Source organism: Xenopus laevis, chromosome 9_10L (genome assembly GCF_017654675.1).
Source record: "Xenopus laevis strain J_2021 chromosome 9_10L, Xenopus_laevis_v10.1, whole genome shotgun sequence".
In the NCBI taxonomy this organism is placed as follows: Eukaryota; Metazoa; Chordata; class Amphibia; order Anura; family Pipidae; genus Xenopus; species Xenopus laevis.
The window spans coordinates 16,594,173-16,608,679 of NC_054387.1; the positions used below are offsets into that span (position 1 = coordinate 16,594,173).

General features: G+C 38.6%; 1 protein-coding gene across 1 annotated transcript in view; it reads left to right on the forward strand.

Moving 5' to 3' along the window:
• The window catches only part of LOC108701777 (piezo-type mechanosensitive ion channel component 2), a 48,480-nt gene that overhangs the window by 7,691 nt on the left and 26,282 nt on the right, over positions 1 to 14,507 (forward strand). The window contains exons 3-18 of the mRNA XM_041575822.1: positions 228 to 294; positions 400 to 480; positions 1,638 to 1,733; positions 2,290 to 2,427; positions 2,577 to 2,619; positions 7,059 to 7,215; positions 7,730 to 7,937; positions 8,274 to 8,487; positions 8,624 to 8,788; positions 9,197 to 9,299; positions 10,675 to 10,798; positions 11,296 to 11,408; positions 11,527 to 11,790; positions 12,131 to 12,242; positions 12,625 to 12,806; positions 14,277 to 14,425. Of these exons, the coding sequence (XP_041431756.1) occupies positions 228 to 294; positions 400 to 480; positions 1,638 to 1,733; positions 2,290 to 2,427; positions 2,577 to 2,619; positions 7,059 to 7,215; positions 7,730 to 7,937; positions 8,274 to 8,487; positions 8,624 to 8,788; positions 9,197 to 9,299; positions 10,675 to 10,798; positions 11,296 to 11,408; positions 11,527 to 11,790; positions 12,131 to 12,242; positions 12,625 to 12,806; positions 14,277 to 14,425 (2,216 nt within the window). The remainder of the gene's footprint in view (positions 1 to 227; positions 295 to 399; positions 481 to 1,637; positions 1,734 to 2,289; positions 2,428 to 2,576; positions 2,620 to 7,058; positions 7,216 to 7,729; positions 7,938 to 8,273; positions 8,488 to 8,623; positions 8,789 to 9,196; positions 9,300 to 10,674; positions 10,799 to 11,295; positions 11,409 to 11,526; positions 11,791 to 12,130; positions 12,243 to 12,624; positions 12,807 to 14,276; positions 14,426 to 14,507) is intronic.

A 14,507-nucleotide genomic window follows, 5' to 3' on the forward strand; every position in this document is an offset into this window, starting at 1 on the left:
CCTGCTGTGATGGGATAGCACCACTTAGTGCACTTAGGCCTCTACACATAACAAGTAATGCAGAGGGAGCTCAGTGCCGGATGGTGGTTCACCCTGGAAGGTGTGAGAAGAGAAGCAGCAATAAGGGATAATAATCCATGATCCTTAATCACTGACTGATTGACAGCAGCAGAAAGTGTCCAGAGAGGTCCTGGATATGTGATTGATCCCATCCCTTCTCTTCCCAGGCACCTCCCCTCGCCACTTGGAAGGTTTCTCACTCACAGCCCAACTCTGGCCATGAAGAGAGGGCAGGTAAGTGTCTTGCAGGGTTATTTCATGTACAGCTATTGAGGGGGGGGTTGCCTACATCCCTGAGTCATTGGATTGTACTGAAGGGTTTCTGTGTTGTTTTCCCAGAATTTGGGGAGCAGCCCCTTGTGACCCCTCTGCTGGATCCCAGATCAGCTCTGGAGCTGGGTGTGAGCTTGGGGTGTGATGGCAAGTGAAATACTCTCTGCACTAGTCTTCCGCTGCCTGCTGCCTGTCTGCCTGCTTGCTGGTAAGGGCACAGGGTCTTTGTCTGTCTGGTACTGAAAGAAAGACAGACAGACAGGTGGGTAGAGATAGATGATGATAGAAAGGTAGATAGATATTACAGAGACACAGCGAGAGAGAGAGAGACAGATAAAGAGATGGGTAGATAACATAGATAGATAGATAATGATAGAAGGAGACAGATTATAGACTGATAGAGAGGGGGGCTGTTACATAGATAGATGACAGATAGACTAATAAATAGATGGATAGATAAAATAGATATATAGATAGATAAATAGATAGATAATGATAGAAGGAGACAGATGATAGACAGAGAGAGAGAGGGGGGGCAGATAGATAGATAGAGACAGAGGGACAGAGAGAGACAGGCAGATAAATAAGATGGGTAGATAAAATAGATAGATAAAAAATGATAGTAGGAGACAGATGATAAACTGACACTGACACAGAGAGGGAGGCATATAAATAGATGATAGATAGATAAATGATAGATATATGATAGATAGAGAGAGAAAGATGATAGATAGATAGATAGATAGATCGATCGATCGATCGATAGATAGATAGATAGTATTCTATCTATATGAGGTGCTTCCATTTCCCCTATGCCACTTATTATACATTTTAACTAATAAAAGACCATGTTACTTTAGATTTGATGTCAGTCACAGCCTTTATATAATCAACAGTAAATGAATTAACCCTTAGGATAAGAGCCTGCCAGAGTTACGGACACCCACTTGTAGAAAGGGTCGCACACACGAGAGGAAGCCACATGAATAAATAATGGTCATTTCTACCTTCCCAGTTACAGGAAAATATTTCTGATTAACACACACACTGATATGAATGTAACAAGGCAGCAATGGAAGGCATTTCTTCTCATAATTTGAGATAATGTGACATATGGATTATAAACAGCAACATGGTACACACATTAACACACTGGCATTGCCCATACACTCATACAGCTTGTGGGCTGAGCCAGTTTGAAGGGATTGCACAGAGACAGAATATATATAATTTCACTATTTAAGGCTGCAATGCATTTAAACACTTTTGCTTCCCAATAAAGTAACAATGTTTATATTTTGCAGCAATATGTATCAGGTTCAATGGATTATCTCTCATCTACTTCGTCTTTCTGATGGTGATTCCGCTGGTGCCCAACCCTACATACACCACAATTAAAGGTACTTTTTTTATGCATTGATTGTAAGCTCTGATGGTCAGGGATCTCCTTAATCCACTCCAGGCATCTTATGCTCCTTTAGCAAAGTCATATTAAATTCCAATGTTATAAATCAGCCCCTTGGTTTCAGAAGTTAACTTCTGTATGGTATAGAGATGCTGAGAGCCGGCTGATGATTCTGTAGTTGACTAAAGAGCTGGAGATGGGGGTGGCTGGCTGTGGATGTGATTAGTTAGATGAGAATGCTGGGAATTAGAGGCGGATTCTGGTTTTGACTGAAGATTCTATTAGTATCTCATTCTCATCTGTTGTTCGTGGAGGAACAGTAAAAATTCTACATATCTGTTATAATGGGTGTTTTTCCCCAGGTGTAAATATTACAGAGACATTTCATAATGCTGATACCTAGTCCCATAACCATTTTGGGGAATCTTAATAACTAAAGCTTGAGATAAACCCAACCTTAAAATTCCATCACCCCAACCAACCCTCACGGTCATAACAATGTTGATGTCCCTTTGGAAACCCTAGATTGGTATGACCCACTCCTATAACAGGAACCTACAACTTTCTCTTTTCTTTCCAACCTTTAGGTCACACAGGGAAGTTCCTGAAGAGTATTTACTACTGCAGCTTCCTGCTGTTACTTATCCAGTCCTCCTTCCAGATTGCCTTCCATTACATTCCACCAAAAGGTAACAATTCTGTTACAGTATATGGGTAGTGGTGGAATTGGGTAGAAACAAACCAAGGCTTCAGTCATATTATATCCAGCTCAGTCATTGTAATCTGCTTGTGGGCTGAGCCCAGTTCCATGCTAACATTTCCTTCTTGATGTCTCTAGATTACCTATGGGAAACCATTTTGGGTCATTTTGGCATCCTCAGGTAAATCACTTCATTGCACTTTATTCAAAGAACACACTCTGCCATCCCACTTTCTCTTATTCGTGTGTGCTTGTGAGGAGCTCCCCTTATGTGTAGGAAAGAATAGTGATTCCCTAGTGATAAATAAGTACAGTCTCCTCTTTTGTTCTATTTATATGGCTTCCTATACACCCTGGATTCTGCTCAATAATTTAGCTTGATGACTAGATAAAAGGATTTAAACATGCAGAAAATAAATATATTACAACAACTTCCAGTTTTAAAACAACCCCTGGCCTTTTACTCTGATTTACCCTTTTTCCCCACAATATTTTTGTATTTGAATTTTTAGTCTTAACCAGGCAGTGGGTTTAAATGAAAATATTTGGTGACCAATTAAAAACTCTCCAGAACTGTTTCTATGGGGTATATATATATATATATATATATGTATGTGTATATATATATGTATATATATATATATATATATATATATATATATATATATATATATATATATATATATATATATATATATATATATATATATATATATATAAATAAGGCGGACTACCCTGAGACACAAGGGCAATATGGAGATTGTTAGGCAAGATGGAGACAGAAGGACAAGCTGGAGACAGGAAGGCAAGATGGAGACAGTTGGGAAAGATTGAGATTATTGGGCAAAAATGGAAACAGTAGGCTAAGATAAAGACAGTATGGAAAGCTGAAAACAGTAGGTTAGGATGGGAAGAGTAGGACAAGATGGAGACACTAGGGCAAGATGGAGACAGTAGAATATGATGGGGAGAGCAGGAAAAGATGTAATCAGTAGGGCAAGATGGAAACAGTAGGTTTAGATGGGGGCAGTAGGGCAAGATGGAGTCCCGATTACTGCAGCACACTGACAAGGTGAATCAACTTTTTAGCTGTGTGAGTTTTATTGGCTCATATTCAAATAGACAAAGAAAGGCAAAGTTTCAGGTCACACAGGGCCCTTTATCAAGCCTCAAGATGATTTTCCTTAACCACAGCAGGTTGGGTAACAGACTGCTTAGCACCTGATCCCAAGGGACAAGACTCAGAGTTTAAGCACTTCACTAACGTGTGAAAGTAGGGCAAGATGGAGACAGTAGGGCAAGATGGAGACAGTAGGGCAAGATGGTATCTGTAGGGCAAGATGGAAACAGTAGGTTTAGATGGGGACAGTAGGGTAAGATGAAACCAGTGGGCCAAGATGGAAATAGTAGGTTTAGATGGGGACAATAGGGCAAGATGGAGACATTAGGGCAAGACGGTGAGAGTAGGACAGTAGGACATGGTAAAGTCAGCAGAGAAAGATGGAGACAGACGATGACTTCCCCTCAATAATGAAACCTTTCCCACAATATTGATGAAACTGCCAGTCCTTTAGCAGTAAGCGAGAATGCCAATAATAGTAGAATAAGAAGCGGAAAGCAGGACAAGATGGAATCAGTAGGACAAGATTGAAACAGTAGGTTGAGATGGAGACAGTAGGGCAAGAAGGAGAAAAAGGGCAAGATGGAAACAGTAGGTCTAGATGGAGACAGTAGGGCAAGAAGGAGAAAAAAGGGCAAGATGGAAACAGTAGGTCTAGATGGAGACAGTAGGGCAAGATGGAGAAAAAAAGGGCAAGATGGAAACAGTAGGGAAAGGTGGAGAAAGTAGGACATGTTGAAGACAGCAGAGCAAGAAGGAGACAGAACATGCCTTTGGGGGTGCCCAAAAGGTAGATCGGGATCTACCAGTAGACCTTTAGATCTCAAGACACTGTCAACAAACAGCTTGTCTAAATCATCCCCCTGTTTCATGCTTTTCATTCAGATATTTATTATATTAAGGTTATATAAGAAATAGTTGTTTGTTAAATATAGCAATATAAATTGTCTCATTAAATCAATATAATATTTAAGTAATATTTTCCATGAAACAGAATGCTAACAATGCTATTATAGATGTAGATCATAATGGGACAACATCACTAAAAGTAGACTTCGCATTAGTAAAGTATGGGCACTCCTGAATTGGATATGTAGATCCACATCTGTGCAGGTGATTTTGCCTATTTTGCAATGGAAATGTCATTCTCTTGTCAGTTCAGTTTGCCAGTGACAAAGAGATATGCTGGACTCAAGTCCGAACATAAAAAAAACAATATATTTGCCACTTTCCCTTTTAATACTTTTCATCCCAGCCGATTTGGCTTCGGTTTCCCTTTCGGCAGAATTTATCACAATCAATAGTGGCATTTTATTAATACTCATCATAATAACCTTATTTAAAAGCTGGCACACTAGCAGCGATTTTTTTACGGATATTAGTTGCTGCTACAGATAAAGACAAAATATACTGTATTTACACAGGCTGTATATCTTCCTTTGTCTGCTTTTAAACAGACGGTACCATATTCAAAAAATTCCTTCTCTGTATGTTTGTATATATATATATATATATATTTAATACCATATTCAAAAAATTCCTTCTCTGTATGTTTGTATATATATATATATATATATATATATATATATATAGGTGTGGCTTCCAAGGGATTTTTGTGGCCCCAGTTTGCTCAGGGGCTCCATAGTCTTCTATGCACGACATCATCATTCTAATAAAGTATAATGTGCCCCGAACATGCAGTACGTTGTTACAATATCTTCCATCTTGCGCAGTGGTCTATGCTGCAGCAATACTGGAAATACTGTGATAATTGGTTATTTCCTGGTCTTGGTTTCTGTGCAAATATTGATTGGTTGTGAAAAGATATAATTTATCGTGTGCTAAGAACCTTCCTTCTCTAGTTATTTGTATTTATACATATGAGAAAGTGGTGCCATATTGTTTCCCTTAGACAGTACAATATGAAGGTATAGCTTATTGTGTGCCCAGAACATTCCTTCTCTGTATATTTGTATTTATACATATGGGAAGGAGGTGCCATATTGTTTCCCTTAGACCAGCGGCCCCCAACCTTTTTCTACCCATGAGCCACACTCAAGTATAAAATAATATTGGAGAGCAACACAAGAATGCAACAAGTTCCTGGGGTTGTCAAATAAGGGCTGTGATTGGGTATTGGTAGCCTTTATGTGGACTTGCAGCCAAGAGGAGACTCTGTTTGGCAGTGCACATGTTTTTTATGCAACTAAAGCTTGCTTTTAAGCCAGGAATTCAAAAATAAGCACCTGCTTGGAGGCCACATCCCTGTTGCTCACGAGCTACTGGTTGGGGATCTCCGCCTTAGACAGTACAGTATGAGGGTATAGCTTATTGTGTGCCCAGAACATTCCTTCTCTGTATATTTGTATTTATACATATGGGACGGAGGTGCCATATTGTTTCCCTTAGACAGTACAGTATGAGGGTATAGCTTATTGTGTGCCCAGAACATTCCTTCTCTGTATATTTGTATTTATACATATGGGACGGAGGTGCCATATTGTTTCCCTTAGACAGTACAGTATGAGGGTATAGCTTATTGTGTGCCAGAACATTCCTTCCCTGAATATTTTATACATATTCTATACGTATTTATACATGGGAAGGAGGTGCAATACTGTTTCTCTTAGACAATACAGTATGAGCAAAAAGAATCACTAGCAGCCTCAATGAGCTGGTTAATCACCATTAACACAATAATAGGGCATAACCAGCTGGCAATTCTCACCACACTCTCAGTTTTCGAAACCCTTTTTTGAGTTAAAGGCTGAAAGAGGTTCCCGGGAGGGTTGGGTAGCTTTGTGGCAGAAAATAATTGCTTTAGCACAGCCACTGATACTTTGCTACCCACACAAGTACAAAATTGACTTCCCCACTGGGAATCTGGCAGCAGTTGGTCTACAGACCCATCTTGTAAATGCTGAGATGCCGATCAGTTGTTCTCTGCCTGGCCTGGCTGGTGGCCAGGTGGCACCACAAGCCAATAATTAATAGATGGGTGAGATCCTAGGCTTGGCCACTTACAGACACCTGCATAATCCCACATGCACATCTTCTACACAGACCTTGTGTGAGTTCTGCGCTCAACAACCCACTAATTCCCATTGCAGAGGAGCATCTGTCTCCAGATCAATTTAGTTACGCCTGTGACTTTTATAGAATATGCCTTTCTAGCTCTAAAGACCGAATGAAGGTTGGTTAGAAAGGAGTTAGAAGACCTTGTCATGCTTCCACCAAGAAATCCCCTTTGTGATTTGAGGGTACTTTCACCTTTTTTACTTGTATTCAATAGACTTAGTCAAGTTGATGCATGGAACATTGTCTGACTCCTAGCATCTGATATACAGATGTTCCTTGACGGAATGCCTTTCTAGGTTTCCAAAGTTGGAGATTGATCGAAAGTTGGTTAGAAAGGAGTTAGGAGACCTTGTCATGCTTCCATCTAGAAATCCCCTTTGTGATGTTAGGGTAATTTCACCTTCTTTGCTTGTATTCAATAGACTTAGCCAAGTTGATGCATGGAACATTGTCCGACTCCTAGCCTCCGATATAGGGATGTTCCTAGGTGGTTATTGTATCCGAAGAGCCTGCAAGAAGCTGGTTAAAGTTAGAGCCCCCAAAATCAGTTTTCGAGCCAACAGTCAGGAGGAAGAAGAGGTTGAGGTAAGTGCTTCTTACCTTAGATTAGAGGACATCAAGATACTTGTATATATATATATATATATATATATATATATATATATATATATATATATATATATATATATATACACACACAAAGATTAAATCCAGCATCATACTAAATAGAGCACACTTAATAATTTATTTAGCATCGCTTGCAAAGATTAAAGTGAAGAATTATTCCAGGGAAGGGGATGGCACCAAAACAACAATGAAAATAAATGTTATGCTTAATTATTAAACTCACTTTTCCTGTAACTTAAATAATAATTATAAACATTCTTTTGGAATTATGGAACATAATTATGGAAACTGACTAAAGTCTCAGCAGAATAAAGAGTAAGGGATAATGGTGACCCTCTATCAGTATGTGCCTAAATATCTTACTCCATTCAGGTACAGTGATGTTTAGAAAAGCACTATATATTTAACTCAGTAATGGCTTGGGTCATTGTACTAGTTCCATGTAACCATTGTCATTTCCCAATAGGAATCAGAGTCAGAGAGTGAGTCAGAGGAAAGCGAAGGAGAAACAGATTTTTCAACGGAAGAGGACTTGGGTGACAAAGATCCTAATGACTTACGTGCCAAGCTGATCGAGAAAATTACTCCCATTATATCAGCAGTGAAAGCCCTGATTGATGCTCTCTTCACCACAGCTGGGAAGGTGGTGGTAACACTTCTTCTGGGTTTCTCAGGTATTGATCAGGCACATGACATGCCCAGTAAAGAAACAAATCCTAATTTACATAGATAAAATTTACATGTAAAAGTGCATCAGCCGTGAATCAAAAATTGTCAGTCAGTTGTCTAACCCTGTAATGTCACATGAGTGTAAGAGGTTCATATTTGTTTGGTTGAACATTTAGGAATGGGCTGAATACAAGAATTGCTGGAATTCAGCCAAGTCCTAAACTGTATCCAGGATTAGGTACATCACTAAATATAAGATATATGTCCCTTTCCAATCTAGCTTGACTTCCCAAGCCCTCCTTGGATTGTCATTAAGACTTTTTCTCATATTTTTCTCTTAGGCATCACCCTTCCCTCCATAACTTCTGCTGTCTACTTTTTCACTTTCCTCTGGCTGTGTTCCTGGTGGGCTTGTAACCATAGTGTTAGCCTTTTGGTGTTCAGCAGCCTCTGTGTCATGGCTTCCATCTTCAGTGCTGGTCATCTTACTGCCTTATATCTGTACCAGCTTCCAATCTTTCAAGAGCTCATTCCTCCTCAAGACCTCTATGCCAGGTAAACATCTTGGATTTTGTTCTAAACGCCAGCAGGCCCAATCATATAATTTTGGAGTTCAAGTTTTGCCATGTGTGTGTGCATTATACAATGTTTTAACTCAGTCCTCCCATTTATTTCTGCAATTTCTGCCTAGACTTTTTGGTATGACTGCCATCATCAGGACAAATGGTACTAAAACCTGGATCATCCATCTTCATCATGAATTACAGTGGCCGGTCTTCCTGAACCCACTTATTCTGCTATTCATGTATTATACTCTGGTCATGCTCCTGAATAATTGGAACAAGGTCCCTATGGTAAGAAGTTTATAAACAAGGGCTTGCTGTTATACAACAATGGAGATTTGCTGAGGTTAATTATTGGTTACATAGTTACAAAGGATTTAACTTAAAACATCCTCAACCAATTTGCCCATTGTTTAAGCATTTTGTCACTTGTTACTAAAGAATTTATTATTTTTTGAGGGTGTCAAGGTATTAAAGCACAAATTTATTCATGTACACACAAAGAACAACTTTCTATCGGATAGAGATATATCTACAACTCAACACTCAAGACATGTACATCGCATTCACCAAACACACTCTCCATTGGCCATATCCAATCTGTTCTAAACCATCAAGAAGGTCATTGGGTGGACAACCCTTCCCTGCATAAATGTGGTGACCTTACCTGCTTTGACTGCCAATTTCTTTCTTCCTTTTTGTAACTGTTGCCAGGAAACTGAAGAAAAGATGGTTGTTCCACACTCAAAGGAACATCAGGAATTGGATGGAATGTTATGGCCTTCCCATGCTGAAATGTTACAAGTAAGTGAAATGTCATTTTGTAATAAATAGAATGTACAGTTTGTCTTATTATCAGCAAGTTTAGAAATTATAAAGGCATGTTGATCATACTATAGAAATATGTTCCACTTTATTTGTAGACTATAGGAATCATGATTGATATATCCCTTATGGGTACTTCCAGGTCTTATTTCTTCTCATAATTAAATGTGCCTTGGTTGATGGTCATAGAAGTATATGCCGGCTGTACTTGAATGGATTTTCTTCCTTTGGTGCAAGCAGTAGTTAAACTGCCTGAACAAGCATTTGTTTCATAGCTGTAGGTTCCAAGTGCTTAAAGGGATACTGCCATGGGAAAATTTAGTTTTTCAAAATGCATCAGTTATTAGTGCTGCTCCAGCAGAATTCTGCTCTGAAATCTATTTCTCAAAAGAGCAAACAGATTTTTTTTTATATTTAATTTTGAAATCTGACATGGGGCTAGACATATTGTCAGTTTCCCAGCTGCCCCCCCTTATGTGACTTGTGTTATGATAAACTTGCCCCTCCCCCAACAACAGAACAATGGGAAGGTAACCAGATAGCAGTTCCCTAACACAATATAACAGCTCCCTTGTAGATCTAGTAGAACAGCACTCAATAGTAAAATCCAGGTCCCACTGCGACACATTCAGTTACATTGAGTAGGAGAAACAACAGCCTGCCAGAAAGCAGTTCCATCCTAAAGTGCTGGCTCTTTCTGAAAGCACATGACCAGGCAAAATCACATGAGATGCACCTACACACCAAAATTACAACTAAAAAATACACTTGCTGGTTCAGGAATGAAATTTTATATTGTAGAGTGAATTATTTGAAGTGTAAACTGTGTAATAAAAACGACATCATAAAAATGATGCTAGAATCCCTTCAAGTAAAGCAGCCAACTTAAGTATTATATGGACAATTTTAGTGAAGATCATGGGTTTGATAACAAACATCTCCAGTGATAAACTCAACTGACAGTTTATAGTACGTCATGTTTATGCATTATTTTCAAAAGTCAAAGACAATTTAGTTGCATCAACAGATGCAACTATTCATATCAAGAATATGTAGGACAGAAAATAAATATTCTTCTGACCCTATCTGGTCCCAGGGCTGGACCTTCAGGATTAATTAGGAAAATAAATAAGCAATCACTCATCCTAAATGATCTTCAGGCTGGGCCTCCTAAAAAGGGCAACAGTAATGTTTTATAACTCAACTTTTAGATAATGATGACTGTGTTCTGTAGAGGAAGAATGGTTTGTGCTGTTAATTCATTGTCTTCATACAAGATCAAGTTTTAAATATGTGCTTCTTTCTTTCTTATACTTCCAAGCTGACATCTCATAGGGTTTGTTTCTTTTTCCAGACTGAATACCTTTCACACAATGGTTGGCAGGATCTTCCCTTGTTAAAGTGTGAGCACCCACAGAGTCAAACTGATTTCTCAGTGCCCATTTATTCCCAAGAGATAGACAGCACCGATTATTCAGGTGGGTATTGAAAGATAGATGTTTTTTGCTTATGGGTGATACTGTCTTCATAAGGTTACCATACATGGATTCACAAAAGTTGTCATCCTTCACATCTCTTTCATCCAGTAAAAATGTATGATAGAGCAGTTTGACGCAGAAGAAAAAAACATTTCATATTAAGGCATGGAAAGAGTTTTTTTACAGTAAGAATGTGGTTGTTATGGGTGATACTGGTGGGTTCATCTTTCTCTGGATCAACAAGGATTTATTTTAGGAAAATATTCATCATAATGGCATGTGCCTTTTCTCAACCTCAGCTGCAATGTAACTCTTCAGCCATACCTTGAAGACATCTTTAGCTGTACCTTGAAGAATCTCACTATCTACTGATATAAGTTCCTTTAAATAGCCTATGAGAAATGGTTTTATTACCAATATTTGTTTACATACATTACATTACTGGAGAGCTGTTTATATATCTCAGAGAATGATTTAATGTTTTTATCACCTTTTAGAGACAGAAGAAACTAAGGAGGTCACAGTAAAGGAAGAAAAACCTGGAGGCCTGTCTTTACTGGGGGAATTTTTAATGAGGCAAAGCTACATCAGTGCATTAATAGTCATGATGGTGAGAATAACACATTAGAACCCAAAGTTTGTGGTAGAGTGTTCCATTTAATATTATGATTGCCCTAGAGTTTCACCATTTACTTTGTTCTCATATTGTTGCCTGTGTTTTCACCCAGATATGGAGTATTACATACAACAGCTGGCTGACATTTGTTCTGCTGCTCTGGTCATGTGTTATCTGGATGATGAGAGATCGTCGACGCTATGCCATGCTCAGTGCTCCATTTCTGGCTTTGTATGCCAACATTCTGGTCATCCAAAACTTCTTTGTGGGTTTCAATATGTCTCAGGATGAGCTGTTCCCTGGAATCCCCAATGCTGTACTCATTGATTTTGACCTAAAACCTTACACATTGCCATGCACACATCTTATGGTCAAGGTCAGTGGTCATTGTTATTTCTCAACACCTCATTGGCCAGTTGCCTTTATTGTTCTTTCTCAACATCAATAGTCGTTTATTGTTCTTAACATCTCATAGGTTAGTAGTGCCTGTTTCTGTTTCTCTGAATCTAAATATTTCTGGGCAACACCATTTATAAACATGGAGATGGTTATATATCTACTGGAAGTGGGAACTCATAAGGCACCATGAGATCAGTGTAGCATATGGTTCAGATTTTAGGATTATGTGGTGAATAGTTGTTTATGGAATGGTGGAAAAATATGTTTCTTAGGTCATGATGAACACAAATATCACCATGAGATGATTTGCTTTCCAGATAGTTTATGCTTTCACGTTTTGGATACTATTGCGGCAGAACCTCAAGGAACGTCATCAAAAGCTGAAGGAAAATGAAGATCAACTGAAAGAGGTGCTGGTGGATGAGACAGGTAGGAGGACAATATGGACTTCAAAACACTCCAGTAGGGAACAAGGAAATTTTTGGTGAATGTCTATGGGACTCACAGCCCTTTCAACTATTCAGCTTGTGTTGCCCTTATGCCTCCTTTGACTAGCCATCTGTATGTTTAAAGGAAGATGGTTTTAGTTTTGTGCAAGGGTCATCCCTAGGAGATTTGGTACTTTTGAAGGAACAGGTAGTTAGGGTTCTTCTCTAAATAAAAAATTCTTACCAAAAAATCCACAGGCAGAAATTTATGTATAATAATGTAAATATTCAATTTTTTTAAAAAGTTTACATTACAAGGTCCCCAGGAGGTCAATTTAGCGTCAAATTTATTTACAGTTAGCTTCTATCTTTTTCATTAATAGAGACCGAGCAGTCATCTTCTACCTTTATGGACATGATGGGTTCCCTTCTCCGGGCCATATTGGTGAAGTACTGGATTTACTTTTGTGGCGCTATGTTTTTTGTCATCAGCTTTCGTGGCAAGGTCGTGGTCTACAAAATCTTGTACATCGTCCTTTTCCTGTTCTGTGTGTCCTTGTACAAGGTGGGCAATGTTTTTATGAGAAGCCTCCAACATCAAGTGTTAGTGTAGGACAAATCTATTTCAATAACAATAACTGAATGCCAACCAAGAGAATAGCATCATGTTTCAAGCTATTTATTCAAAGGTGAACGTTTCATTTAGAAGCACTGATTGTACCTTCATCGTAAAATGTATTTCTGTCAGGTAGACTGAGGCTTTGAGAATTTTGCTGGTAAGAATTTCCAACTTGCTCTGGTTCAGTAAGACAACTATGAAACATCATTCAACTAACTGCTAAGGCACAATTTGACATCAATATTCAGAGTAAAAAATCATAAAAGAAAACAAAATGGAAGCATTAGCAGGGTCTAAATCATATATGAATAATTTAAAATAATTTTTGTTGCCCATAATTGAAGCCCATATTCCAGTAACAACCCTTTTCCTCCAATTGCAGTGGAGGAAAAGAAAGACTTGGTGAAGGCATATTTAATACTTAGGTCCCTGCATCTTGGTTCCATTCATGGTTAACCAAGTTTGGATCACACTAGGCCTAAGCAGTTACTGTATAATCTCTATCTAATCTTCAGATTCAAACCGTGAAACAAAAAGGCAGGGACTCAATGGAATGATCCTCGTAAACTAAATATACTGTAGCTCGTTAGATGTTCATGGCATAGCCTTACGGGTTTCATATTATCACAGATACTTACTTATAGACAAGACATACAAACATCACAAACATATTTAAGTAGATAACCACCAATGGTTGTAGTTGTCTACTTAAATATGTTTGTGTTCTTTGTATGTTTTGCCTATAACTAAGTATCTGTGATCTAATGAACTATATTTCGTTTACACATCTGTGTGGAGGATCGTTCTATTGAGTGCCTGCCTTTTTTTCACGGTTTGGATCCGTTCCCTTAGCTGAAGGTTCAAGGCTGGGCACCTGGACCTCCTCTTTTACTGGGTGAGTTTACAATGACCATTGTTTTCCTTATCTTCAGATTCACTATGAGTGGTGGAGAAGAATGCTAAAGTATTACTGGATCGCTGTTATCTAATCTTCAGATTCAAACCGTGAAACAAAAAGGCAGGGACTCAATGGAATGATCCTCGTAAACTAAATATACTGTAGCTCATTAGATGTTCATGGCATAGCCTTACGGGTTTCATATTATCACAGTTACTTACTTATAGACAAGACATACAAACATCACAAACATATTTAAGTAGATAACCACCAATGGTTGTAGTTATCTACTTAAATATGTTTGTGTTCTTTGTATGTTTTGCCTATAACTAAGTATCTGTGATCTAATGAACTATATTTTTCGTTTACACATCTGTGTGGAGGATCGTTCTATTGAGTGCCTGCCTTTTTTTTCACGGTTTGGATCCGTTCCCTTAGCTGAAGGTTCAAGGCTGGGCGCCTGGACCTCCTCTTTTACTGGGTGAGTTTACAATGACCATTGTTTTCCTTATCTTCAGATTCACTATGAGTGGTGGAGAAGAATGCTAAAGTATTACTGGATCGCTGTTGTCTCATATTCCATGGTAGTTCTCATTGCTGTCTACGTTTACCAGTTTAAGACCATCTCTGGACTGTTTCTTCAGATCCTTGGGATGTCAGAAGAAGGGTGAGGAATCTACATACATTGACTAGCAAACATTTACAGAATTCCTTGACTTCTCAGTGGAATAAATGATAGCAGGAGACAG